This window comes from Macaca thibetana, chromosome 3, assembly GCF_024542745.1.
Source record: "Macaca thibetana thibetana isolate TM-01 chromosome 3, ASM2454274v1, whole genome shotgun sequence".
Lineage (NCBI taxonomy): Eukaryota > Metazoa > Chordata > Mammalia > Primates > Cercopithecidae > Macaca > Macaca thibetana.
The window spans coordinates 109,410,917-109,424,781 of record NC_065580.1 but is presented as its reverse complement, the minus strand read 5'-3'; the positions used below and the strand labels follow the sequence as shown (position 1 = coordinate 109,424,781).

At 40.7% G+C, this 13,865-nt stretch overlaps 2 protein-coding genes across 2 annotated transcripts in view; both read right to left on the bottom strand.

Annotated features, from left to right (window-relative positions):
• LOC126950881 (POU domain, class 6, transcription factor 2-like) overlaps positions 1 to 1,736 on the bottom strand; it is a 260,698-nt gene extending 258,962 nt beyond the window's left edge. The window contains exon 1 of the mRNA XM_050784831.1: positions 1,355 to 1,736. Within this exon, the coding sequence (XP_050640788.1) occupies positions 1,355 to 1,520 (166 nt within the window). The 5' untranslated portion in view covers positions 1,521 to 1,736. The remainder of the gene's footprint in view (positions 1 to 1,354) is intronic.
• YAE1 (YAE1 maturation factor of ABCE1) overlaps positions 1 to 13,865 on the bottom strand; it is a 967,894-nt gene that overhangs the window by 501,553 nt on the left and 452,476 nt on the right. The window lies entirely within an intron of this gene.

The window sequence follows — 13,865 nt, the reverse complement described above, 5'->3', positions numbered from 1 at the left end:
TGCTGCTTTTCAAAGAAGGGGTGCTACCAAAGAATTTCTTGCAATTGGAATCTAGTATATTGTTAAGCATAAAACAGTATCGCACCAAGAGAAAATCTGAAAAGCAGAGTTTCTCTGTGACATCTCTCTAACGTTTGATTGAGTAAGCATTTAAAATTAAGGAAAAGCTTGTCTGTTGAAGCAAGCTAGCCTAGAGTTGCCAAACTCTCAAGGCAGCTTGCTTTCTGTCTGTTAAAATAAATAAATAAATGAAGCCTGTGTTTTAAGCCGAATTGCTGATTTTCTTAACAAAGTAGTAGTCTATGTAATGATTTTTTTTTTTTTTTTGAAGTTCAGGTGCTTGTTTCTTACCTGAAACCAAGCAGTACTCTGCCTGATATATATACCTCAGGTTAGTAGGTATACATATGTCTATGTGTGTGTGCACACACATGCACTTGAAAATAATTAAAAGCAAATGTTTCAGGAGCAATTGTTCTGAAAAGCTAACGTCACTCTGAACCCTAAAGTGCTTCTCCAGCAGAGACATCCATTAACATCTATCACTCAGGCACGCGCCTCAACAACCCGCTCCCCTTTCTGATTAGAGATCACAGTTGCATGAGTTGGCTTACAGAGTGTCATCTGTTTGAATGACAGATGTCTTTGCTGGAGTGGCACTCTGCTTGTTCTTGTTTTGTTTATGAAACAAAGATTCCTAAAAGGTCCTGGGCTGCCTCTACTTTTAGTTATGAGGCTATAAACACAATGTTGAAAAGGAGAGGGGTAGAGGAGGGAATCAGAGAACCTGTTTTCTTTCCTCATCACCTTTTTTAAAGAAGAAATATTCATTCTGATTGTGATGACACATGTTATTTCTTAGAGCAATTCCCGTGGCCACCTTTGTTTACCTGGCATAGCAAGACTTGTATTGATATTTTTCAGTTCTCCTCTCCCATCTTTAGACGACAGATAATGTCTTTACTCACCTTCCCCTTAACAAAAGGCTGCGAAGCAACCTGAAACCGAGTCGATATTTACTCAATAAATGTTAACCAATTCTCACAATGGAACCGATTTCCTGATTATTATTACCACTTTCTATTTTTTTCCAAATAATTTCCAGCCTGGGGACTCTAGTAATATTTGACAAGTCAAAATGGGCAGCGAATAAGTTCCTTGTTGGTAAAAGTTTGGAGGACATCCTCCTAGCTGGCTGGAATCAGCTTCGGTGGCTTAGCACCTCCAAGATGCTCCTTTTTAGTACTTACGAGAAAACTGAATGAACAACAGAAAAAAAGGGGGGGTTGGGGGGGTTGGATTGCTCTTCCGGACACCATGGTAGTACTGAAATGAAATACCTAGACAGACTTACCGAAGAGCTTGCTGGGAGTGTCCTCGCTGTCATTTGATTCCACAGGCGCAAGCAGGGGCTCATTCAGCTCGCTGTCTGAAGTAGCAGCCTTGTCCTCACCTCTCAACTCCGCATTCATTTCACTCCGCACTGACAGCAAGGGCTTACTGACTTGTCCAGCTATCATTGGATCCTAGGATGGGCGAAAAGAGTGAAGGGGAGGAAAAAAAAAGTGGCAGCTTTAGAGTGCGTGTCCTCTCTCTCCCTCTCCCTCTCTCTTCTCTCTCTCTCTTCCACACACACTCTCCCTCTCTCCTCTCTTATCTCTGGCTGCTCCCGCTGTTATTGCTGGCTGCAGTCAAGTGAAGAGCTATTACAGATCCGATGAGTTCTCCATTACTCCCCACCCTATTAAAGCTCAACTAGCATGTGAGAGATTCAGGAGGCTTTGGAGGAAAAAAAAAAAAAAAAAAAACTTATTTGAAAGCAACCTAACCAACACAGCTTTAATTGTGGGATATGCTTTTGTGCGAATGGTTTTACACCTTGTTCTGTCTTTAATGCAGTAAGAAAAAAGAAAGTGCTGGGCTTGTACTTCAGCAACATACTAAAAAGGAAGAGCACCCTATGGAGGAACCACGGGCTATTTTAAGAAGCCTTCTCCCCGGGGGAGAAGCAATTAAACCCTATCCCAAGAGCAGAGAAAAAAGATAGGGAGAAAAGCGACCTCGAAAGGCTTTCAATGGAATAAAAGATATTTCTTATGTAAATTCTATAAGCACCCTTAGAAGTTGGCTTCACTGGTCCCAGATTGGGAACCGGAGCTGACCCCAAATCAAATGAACATTTTAAAGCAAATAATACCCAACACAATACACGAAAATTGATTTAAATTATTTTTTAAGGAATTGGGAAAATACTTACAAACTGTGTTCAATAATTCGGATACCTAGAGCATCACACACCCAGAGCATTAAAGAAAAAGAAAACAAAAATCGCCTTCAGAAAAGACAAACTTTCCCCCCTAATTATTTAGATCTGCTTTATCTTCAGCTCATTTAGGAGGGCATTTTAGGATCAGAAATATTTTCCAAGTGTAGTCTTTTATTCCATTTGCAAACTGAGACGCATAATATTGTTTTGGCACAATATCAGATATCAGATGCAGAAGGAAAGGAGGAGCAAGAAGTGCCCTTTTTGCGAGATCTGGGAGCTATTTATTGCCAAGTTCATGCCTAAATGGTTCCTGAGCAGGAAACAGGTGACCAGCACAGAAGCAGGTGGGGCGGCATGCTCCCGGGTCCCACCATTGCATTGGTTGCGGTATGCCTGTGTGTTTTTTTTTTTTAATGTATTCATGCCTGAAAAGTGAATTTGATATGACACATGATAATCTATGAAAATGTTAATCAATACAAATAGTTTAAGCTGTCATCAAATGCACTTCTTTAGTCAATACTCATACCATTGAAAACAATGTCACTGTCACCAGGGCTTAATTTGCACAGCACTTAAATATTGGACTCTGTGCATCAATGCACTTCTTCTTCAAATACTGTAGGTAAACACATTTTCTCCCTATTTAAGGCTGAAGCACTCAGCACGCATTTAGCTGAGCCGAATCCTCCCTTTTGAATACCTTGATAGGTCCACTGGAGGGCAAAATTAATACTTAATTGAATCTCACAGTCATCAAAATAATCAATACTTTTTTATTATTTATTCTTTACAGTCTGTTGACTGTTTCAAACCTCTGAGGGAATGGTGGAAAGGATTCATGGCTTTGAAACACTGTCATTTAACAAGGTAATTTTCAGTGGGGCATTAGGGGTTGTGAAACATATAATAAAACAAAAATGGTGGCTTATAATAGGAAGAAAGAAAAGAATTATATTTCTGCCATCTAACAAAACAGGATAAATAAAAAAGCAAGTGCAGAGAAAGAGAGAGAGCGAGAAAGGAGGGGGACGAGGGAGAGAGAAAGACTGGCTTTTGAAGGGTTTTATCATATCAAGAGCAGAGCCAAGCTTTCATAATGCTGACATTTCTCATCCTGACAATCCTAAACAAGTGGAAAGGATGAGATCGCAGATATCATCTTTCATCACATTCCCCAGCTTAAGAACCAACATGACAGCTCCTCTCCCCTTTACACTGTTAATTACTAAATAAAATACTACTCTCTGTCAGCACCAGATTATTGCAGATAGCAACCACAAACATTTCTCCATTGTTTTCCCCCCTCAGAAATGGTGATACCTACCTTGAACTCCTTAGAAAAGAAATTAGACTTGTCTCACCATATTGTAAATATTTGAAATATAATCAGTGTAATCAATGCAGTCGATTCACAGTATTGTCAGCTTGAATTTGCTAGTGATAGATTTGCATTTTGTTTACTGGGTCTTGTTGCCGGGATTTGGAGCGCTTGAAACTTGGGGGAGATGGGGGAGGCAGGAAGAAGGGAAAGGAGACACACAATTCTCAAAATTTCCCCAGATCTCTTTCCTAAATATCTAAGAAAGCATGCCTGTTCGAGTTCTGATTCAGTTGGTGGGTGGGTGGGTAGGGAAGGAAACAACGCTCGTTGGTTGACCTCGTGGCATTCCTAAGTATACTTGTCATGTGATGTCAAGATCCCAGGTTTACATTCTAGTCCACTCTTTTTACTTTATAAAAGGTTGAATCCTCAGTCTCTCTAATCTAAAGGAAGGGGTGTGACCTGTACCTTTGAGATACCCAGTCTCTGTTGCTGTACTGTTCATCTGAGCATTTTTTAAGATAACGTTAATGATAAACTTATGTTGAGAATAGCAGCCTTATGATAAGTCAGACATGATTATTAATGTGCCAGTGAATATCTGGGCAAACTTAAGAAAGAATATTCTACTCTTGCTTTATTTGTAAAGGATTGAACTGAATCCTGAACCACACTGACGAGCTGAAATGCAGCTGCTGAGTTCAAGTGCACTTAAATCTTTAAGATGTTCCGTCTGGCTGATGTGTGCAAAACATGCACTGGCAGATGGTATATGTTCACTGACCATTAGCTCTTCTTCCTTAAATTACTTTTATGTACCTCATACATGGCTAGGTTCCCAACTAGTGCCTCTCACTGACTTGAGCTTCGAAAATCCAAGAGTTTGTCATTCAAGTACTCATTTGAATTTTTTGTGTTACAAACACTTTACGTTTTCCATGATGCAGCCCATATATATATATATATATACACACACACACACATACATACATACATGACATGGTTAAACAGCAAACCCCCAGTGAGGCAGAGAGCAGACAGCTTTTAATCACAGCTGCAGCCACTGGGGGGTCCATTTGAAAATGTGTCACAAGCAGTAACCAGTGAGTACAGACTTATAAGTGATGGGGGAGTGCCTCTTTCAAGTAGCACTCGGCTTGGAAGTCATTCTCTCTCTGCCAAGAGCCATAGCAGTCTGTGAAATCCTTTCTGTCGGAGTAAAGAGAGGATTTTCCAACATGCACCTATGTAGGTGCTTGTAGAAATGTAACAGACCTGCAACTTCAACCTGTACAAGGATCTCTGCAGCGGTAAACAGGAACAGAAATAGCTAGTGCAGGTGAGAAGTAAAATAGAGCTGATGAAGACTTTTACTTGAAACTCTGAAATTGTTACTATCACAGTAGAAGATGTTGAGACTTCTTTGCAATTTGTTTATCATCCCTGACAGAAGAAAGTGACTGGTCCACCGTGGAACAGCATTGCATGTGTGCAAGAATAGGACGTGGCATGTGCCAATACAGGACACTCACAGGGGCCATCAGAGACACAAGAACCAGATGGCGAAAAAAGGAGAAGCAGGAGAGGTAGTTTCTGTTAGCAAAATCACAATAAAAATTTTCACCATGTCCTACAAGGAGAGGACTGCAATCACCACCAGAAACTACACAGTGATTATTTATCTCCTTCAAGCATTATTAAGGAATAAAAATAGGTTCCACCTATTGAATGCCTTTACCAGACAGGCTCCTCAGATGGATCTAATGTTATCCCAGCTATGCAAGGTATCAGCCCAGATGGAGGCTCAGTAGGCTATTTCTTGCCCCAAAGGCACACAGCTAAGTGGTAAAGCTGCATTTTCAACCCTGGCCGATTGATCTCCAAAAGTCAGCACCTTTTTTACCCAGTAGGCATTGAGTAAAAAATTCAAGGCTATGGACTTAGTAACTCATGGGTTATCCCAGATTTTTGGATTATGAGCCACAGCCAGTGGCTGTGAAAGGTGTGAAAGCCTGGATACCCTAGTCCCAGACATCATCTTCCCTGTGGAATATAGGAACAAAACAGCTCTCTGGTTGACTTTGCTTGAATGAAATATATGGGGCAATATGGCATAGCAGACAAGACATCAGATAGTGTTCAATACCCAGGCTTGCATTCAGCTTCACCCTCTAGATAAACATGGCAAGCCACTTAACCACCTTTGGCCTTGGTTTTGTTGTCTAGAAAGTGAAAAGTCTATAATAAAACAATATTTCCCAAAGTGCATTCCACGAAACACTTGCCCCAAAAGACACTCTGCAATGAAAGAGTTCTGCAGTCGTACCCACGTGGAAAACTCAGCAGGGAAGTCTACCGGGAAAGAAGTCCATCGAATTATCTTATCTTAGCATTTTCCAAGATTATCTGACCATGGGAGGTCTTTGCCTTATAACTCATATTATCTAATAGATCTGGAATGGGCAAGGTTAGATTATCTGTAAATTACTGCACTAATTTTTAATGATTTTATAATACTAAGCTCAAGCACTTCTACAAGTACCTATTTGTGTAGTGCTTCTCATATTCTAACAACTTTTACCTAATTAATGTTTCTTAGAGTTTATTATGTGTAGTTACCATATATGATATATCATTTACTATGTACTAACCATATATACTGTCATTATATGCTAACTTCTGGTGTACTTTCCTATAATTTTTAAATAGAGATGTCCCAGTGTATTTCTATCATAAAGCCTTGAAAGAGTAGATATGGGGTACTGTATTAAGGAGGAGAATTCAACTTGGGCTTTGTGTTTTTTTAACCAGGCTGCTAAAAATAATACCACATAAACAAATATGTAATTCAGCTAAAGACCTTCAATAATTTAACCAACAGAGTTTTGATAAGCATATTCATTCTATTTTATAGTCGGAGAAACTAAAGATAGCGAGATAATTAACTCAGCAAAGCATCCATGTCCAGTGGCAGCCACGCGATGGAAATACCCACACCTCTCTACACTGAGCTTGAACTAGGTCCAGAGTATTTTTACGTACATACAAACTAACAATGAAACAGGCCATCAGAACAGCTTTGAGGAAAATGCAAATAACATAGGCAGGCTTCAAAAATCCAGGGAAACAATTCATTTGGTTGTGAAGCACTCGAGTATGGTAGTTACACAATACACAACAGATTTGTTCCTAGAATTCAATAGAAAAATTACGTTCATTATGAAGGAAAAAAATGTATTGGATTTTCCCTCATCTCTAAATGCTACATTTCAACTTAGGAAAGGATAGAAACAAATTACGTACATCCAATTTAAGATGCAAACACACCATCATATTTTGTGTTCCGTTTCTCCCATGGAGAAGAGGTAAAAATTGAAATCAAAAAGAATTAAGAGGAAGAAATGAGGCATTGGTAGGTTTGGGGAAAGGGCAACGTCAAGTGTGAATATCGTTACCTTAGTCGTGAAGAAAAACTTAGTTTCTTTTATCAATTACCAAATATTATTAATTAGTTTAGCTCTTGATATGATATTTATTGTAAGAGTATTTCTCCCAAAAGTTTTAAAACATTTCTAATTTTTCATCATTCACTATTTCCTTACTTTTTCAGTAGTTTTTAAAACAAGAACTTCTATTTGACTTTCTGAAATAAGATATTTTATTTTTATAAGTGTTTTTTATTGATGTAAGTGTACGTATTTATTGTAGAACATTTTGAAACTTTGGAAAGATCAAAGAAGGATACTAAAACTATTATAAATTCACCCACAACTGATTATTTTATTTTAAATATCACTTTTTGGGCCGCAAACAAAAATTATTTTGAAAAAAAGTGGAAAATCCCACATTTCTAGCAAATATTCAGCAGACAAAAATTTCCATTATAATGCACTTCATTATAAAGCTTACACATGAATACCTTTGATTGTTCCACAGTAGATTTTTTTCACAGCCAAATATTGATCCCAGCATGCACTTCCTTCCTTAACTCAACATTCCCAGCTGCTATCGCTTTCCCCGTGTCTCTCCATTTTACAGTTAGTGTGGCTGAAATTTTATTTAATCCTATCCCAAAATATATAAGATAAGTATTCTGTGACAATCAAGCAGGACTTTCAAAATTAAAAATAAATGCTACATGTAACAGTAGCGTACTAAAGAGGGGACCCCATGGATATTGCCTAATTTAGCGCTAATTACTGGCAGGACCAAGAACTGCTGTCTCTTTTATCTTGATTCCCATACCAATGTGGTTTTCTGTATCTCGTGAAGGATATTGTGAGACTTGGCTGAGCCCGGTGGCTCACACCTGCAACCCCAGCGCTTTGGAAGGCCAAAGCAGGCGGTTCAGAAGGTCAGGACTGCGAGACTAGCCTGGCAAACACGGTGGAACTAAAAATACAAAAAATTAGCCGGGTGTGGTTGCGGGCATCTGTAATCCCAGCTACTCAAGAGGCTGAGGCAGGAGAACCGCTTGAACCTGGGAGGCGGAGGTTGCAGTGAACCGAGATCATGCCACTGCACTCCAGCCTGGCTGACAGGGCGAGACTCCATCTCGAAAAAAAGAAAAAAAGAGATACTGTGAGACTCAAGTGAGGCAATGTACAGATAACGTGTATGAATATGTTTGGAAAGATATCAAAGTACTACACAAACAGACTATTTTCTACCGCTTCCCACATTAAGGTATCTAACTGGGAGTTACTTTTCTCTCCACACCCTCAGTTTGGAGCACGAGCCACCAAATCGTTGAAGTTGAAGACTCAAATAGATGCTGTAGCGGATGCTGTGGGATGCTGCCCAGATCCTCCCTTTATTTTTTATTTTTTGAGACAGAGTCTCGCTCTGTTGCCAGGCTGGAGTGCAATGGCGCCTTTAGAACCAAGGCACTCATTTCCCAGTAGCCAGGCATGTTGCCCCTCAATGGCTCACGGTAAAGGAGCCCTTTCTCAGGAATTGCTCCTGCCTGAACGGAGCTGCCTCTCTCAAGGTCCTATCTGTTCCTCTGGGGCAGCCTGGATTTTGCCTTATGGCCTGCAAAGCCTGAAATATTTACCATTTACCTCTTTACAGAAAAAGTTTGCTGACCCACGAGCTCCGCCCTGGGTTTGATCAGTTGCCTTAACTGAAATTCATGCTCTAAGACTAGCATTCAATCAGAAAAGCCACATTCCAGGCGTGGCCACCACAAACATTGTTCACTGACCACCACTCCCTCACCCTGCATTTCGCTGTTTAGTATCATTTATATCAATTTGGGTAGAATTAGTGCCTTATTGATCAGCATTAACGGAGGTTAGAAATGGGTTCTCATTTGGTTAAATTAGTCATATTCAAAATATGTGCATTGGCTAAAATATTTTGGAGACCTTTCCCACCTTTGTATGCAAGCAGAGAATATTAATGATCTAGCAAGTATTGTTGTCTATGCTTATAGATCTTGCTTCTAGAACTTTGCCATATCTGCCTTAATGAACCTTCATGCAAGGTATGCTAGATTCATCTAAAATGACAGAGAACTATGACTTCATTAAGCTTTCAGACAAGTCAAGTAAACTATTTGGAAATAATTGGTGATAAAAGCGTACTTAATAAATATCTGAACATACGGCAGCTCTTGGTCTGAGAGCTTGTTTTCATCATAACCAGAATGCAAGGCTTTGAGGACGACTTAGCAAACCCTCACTCATCTCTAACCATAACGGTAGTTTTGGTGGCCTACCATTATCTGCCAAAAAGAACCTAATAGTTGTGCATACAAATGTTGCCCCAGGCCGTCTGCTACACAACCCACTGTACCAGGTGATGACCCCCAGTCAGATAAACACTGTATTAGAGGCAAGCAAGCTCGTTACACAGTGAAATAAGGTCTAGAGCTTCTGTTAAAAGGATGTCCCAGGCAAATTACACTATTTGCTAGTCCCACGAATCCCCAACACTTTATCAAGGGAATATTTGGTTAAGGTGAATGTAAAGAATCATCTTGAAAGAAAAAAAAAACACAGCAAATACAAGATTTCCTTTGGTGTAACAGGATGGTATTTCATTACCAACAATGAGGGTGCACATATGGGCAGTTTAAGGGTCTCTTGTCTTTTTGTTGAAAAGAAAATGAGTCTGTAGTATACTTGAGGAAGGGTTTCACAGATCTGCCCATATTGCATATTTGCAATGCATCACAGATGCAATAAAATCATGATACTTGTCTGTTAGCTAATCATTTTCTTTTTTAGATAAGTGTCCTCCTCTCCTGTCAGTATCCACATAGGGTCTCTATCCCTCTCCAAGTTCCACCATGAATGCCACGTCCTCTTAACTATGCTTATACTCTAGAGGCTACTCCAATTGATAATGAAAACCGATGCAGCTGTATTTAAACAGAGATAAGCAAATAAGCCAAACCGCTCATCAATGTAAACCTGTAGGTTGAAATAACAACGTAACAATCAATTAAACAGGAGTCTGCCAGTTCTGGACTTCTACAAAGCATCTAGCACACAGCTGGACACACCTCCTCGGAATCCTCACCTTGAACCTCTATAGCTCCTTTGCCCCTAGGAGGTTAAAATGACTGTATGGACGATGCTTCATGTATACTTATCTGGGAAGAAAGGGAGACACTGGTATTGACAACCTAATAGCACCATCAATTCAATTTCTGCTGCCTTTGTGAAAAAGCATCAATAAGAGTTCAATCCAGGATCATCTAGATCTGGTCTTTTGGTAATGGGGTTATATAGCAGTATTGACATTGCATACACATACCCTATATTCATACACTCTTTATAATCTGAGGGCTTCAAATAGCTTTCAGGATTTAATCAGAATACAACTCAGATTAAAGTGAATTTACATTTAGCAATTTGAATGTAGAGTTGCTTGGGAGTTACAAAGAGAGAATATCTGGTCTCTGTCCTAAAAAGAGCTTACTTTCTAGCATCTTAAAAACTCTAGCAGAGACACTTAATTAATGTGTGTGTGTGTGTGTGTGTGTGTGTATCTCAACATTTGCAACCTTTTGCAAAAGTGAGATAGTCAGTTTCCAGAATAGAAAGACCTGTTCTCTAGTCCCAGGGTTTTAAAACTGTGCTCTGAGAAGCCCTGAGGGTTTTAGAGAGGTGCCTCCAGGACCTCAAAGGGAGATAGGGGAAGACCTAAGTGCCCACTCCCAGTTTTTAAGACCATATTGGCTCCTCCCATCTATTTTACATGGAGTCTTTAGTATACTTGAGGAAAGGGTTTCACAGATCTGCCCATATTGCATATTTACAATGCATCACAGATGCAATAAAATCATGATACTTTGTCTGTTAGCTAATCATTTTCTTTTTCTTTTTTAAAAATATAATTTATTTTTATTTTAAGTTCCAGGATACATGTGCAGGACATGCAGGTTTGTTACACAGGTAAACATGTGCCCCGATGGTTTGCTGCACCTATCAATGATTTACTTTTCCAAAACACTTAGGCGTTAGACCCTACAGCTGAGATGTTTGAGTCCCTGGCAGGCAGACATGTGTCAAAATTCCCAATACTGGGCACTATGTCTGATACAAAACAGGCTCTCAGTAAGTGTGTTTGACTGATTGATTGATAGGAAAGAAGGAAAGAAGGAATGAAGGAAGGAAGGAAATGGAAGGGAGAAAAAGGAAGGAAGGGAGGGAAGGAGAGAGGAGAGGAAAGGAAAGGAAGGGAAGGGAAGGAAAGGGAAGGGAGAAAGGAAAGGAAAGGAAAAAGGGAAGTTCAGAGCAAGGATTAGCTTTGGTTGATATTTTTAGCATACATTCAGCTGTGTCTGAAATGACATAATATGAAGCCGAGGCCTCACCCGGCTATCATACCTCTCTGACTCTGCACACACATACACACTGACCCCATATGCTGCTTCCAGAAGCAGAAGTGAGCTCAGTTTGTGTGACTGCATTACTTGTTGTAAATAGGACAAGATGGAAGAATGTCATAGCTACACTGGAAAGGAAAAGGAAAGTCTCATTTTGCCCCAGGACTGAAGTTGAATGGGAGAGGAGCGACTACCAAGCTAGTCCGGGATTAGTCCAACAAAGTGAAGGCAGCAGAGCCCCAAGGGGCCCCAGGTGTGCACAGGGACTACGCCCCAAGGGCTCAGCCTTTGGGCTCTGTCTCCTCATTCAGCTGGAAGCATCTTCACGTCACCGAGGGAAGCCGGCCACTGCCAGCGCCTCTATAGCACTAACTGTGGTCCCAGCCTCCTCGCGGCCTTCAGGAGCAGTGTCATCAAACACACACAGCGTATTAGAAGCGTGATTTTACTACAAGTGTTCTCTTGGTACGATTTTTCTTAGAAAAAATTTATTTAAATGAATTTTACATGAAATATGTGTATACATCTAATTCTGTCCTTCTGTTCTGATGACAAAGTTGAGAAGAAAAACTTTTTCTTCAAAAAACATCCAGCTCTTTATGGTTTCAGATTTCCATAAATAAATACAAAAATCCATCCTGCCCCCTGCTGACAGACTAATATTCCTAAAAATCCAGCTCAAAACTTGACTGTTTCCACAGTAGTTTCTGAATTGAGCCAGAACTGCTACCTACGGTGCCAGGCCCTCCCCATTCGCAGCCTGGTCTAGCTGTCCTGGACTGTGACATTGGGCTGGGCACTGCAACACCAGGGAATGTGCTGTTCACATTCTAATGATGGTAAAATCGCTGAGACAATTTTCTGTCATGTGGCAATAAAGCGTCCGGGTGCTTCCTGGTCTAGCTCCACAGAGATGCCGTTTGGCCTATAATAGGCAGTCTGTGGCCAGCCTCACCTGGGACCTCGAAGAGCCCCACACCCCAGTCCCATGGTGCCAGAGTGAGTGCTTGGGAACTGCAGTCCAAGAGCGGGTAGTTGGGTTCACCTGGGTTTACCTTCTACCCACTGAAGGGCACAGTTCTCTGAGCCTTCATTTCCCTGAGAGGAAAATGGGGTAATAACAGTACATGTCTCATGGGATGGATGGGTTAGCAGATTAAATAAATAATTCACAAACAGTGCTCAGAGCAGGCCAACTGCTTAGTAATAATAAGAAATTTCGATATTGCTTGCTCCCTGCTGTCTGCGACCTTTCCGACAAGGTGTGACTGTTTGTGTAGTTTATTGTGGAGAAGCGCCTTAGCCTTCATCAGATTTTAAAGGGATTCATGATCTGCTGTCTGATCTGCTCCCCACCCCACACCCCACCAAAAAAATTCAACAAGTAACCACTGCTAAAAAGGATACACTATCTTTATATCCACACACTTCAAATATTAGGACAGTGCTGGGCACGTAATAAACTCTCACTAAATATCCATTGCTTTCATTTGAAAAACAAAAATAAGAATTGAAAGCTATAAAAGATAAAAGAAGAAAAACATTTTTTAATTCAGATTTTTTTTTTTTTTTTTGAGACAAGTCTCACTCTGTCGTCCAGGCTGGAGTGCAGTGGTGTGATCTCGGCTCACTGCAACCTCTGCCTCCGGTGTTCAAGCAATTCTCCTGCCACCACCTCCCAAGTAGCTGGGACTACGCCTGCCACCACACTCAGCTAATTTTTTGTATTTTAGTAGAGATGGGTTGTCACTATGTTGGCCAGGCTGGTCTCAAACTCCTGACCTCAGGTGATCCACCCGCCTCAGCTTCCCAAAGTGCTGGGATTACAGGTGTGAGCCACTACCCCCAGCTAATTTTTTGTATTTTAGTAGAGATGGGGCTTCACTGTGTTGCCCTGGCTCGTCTCGAACTCCTGAGCTCAGGCAATCTGCCAGTCATGGGCTCCCAAAGTGCTAGGATTATAGGTATAAGCCACCATGCCTGGCCAATTTGATTTTTTTAAAACTAAAATTACTCAGAAGTCTTTTGAGAAGGTAACTCTACAAATCCTAACATCTTATGATTTTTAAGAAAAAAGTAACTGTCAGGAGGCTGTAAATTCTGTAGAATTTTCTCTCTGAATTAAAACAGTATCTGGCTTTTAATTCTACAAGGTTCACAACTCCACATTCTCTAAATAAGCCAGTCTAATTCTGTTCAAAGAGCCATTGCCTAATTGATTTCACCAATACGTGTTTTCCTTCCCTCTGTTCCCAAACTGCAATTGCACACGCTGGGAACCGCTAATGTGGCTTGGTTGCCCCAGCGTTGCTTCCTGTGCTTCCCAGCAGTCTGGGCAGCTTTCTCTTGGCCAGCACAAGATACTATGGAGTTTTCCTCTCGTTCTCTGCCTTGGGTCTGTACACGGCTGCGCTCAGCGCCAGCTGCTCCGG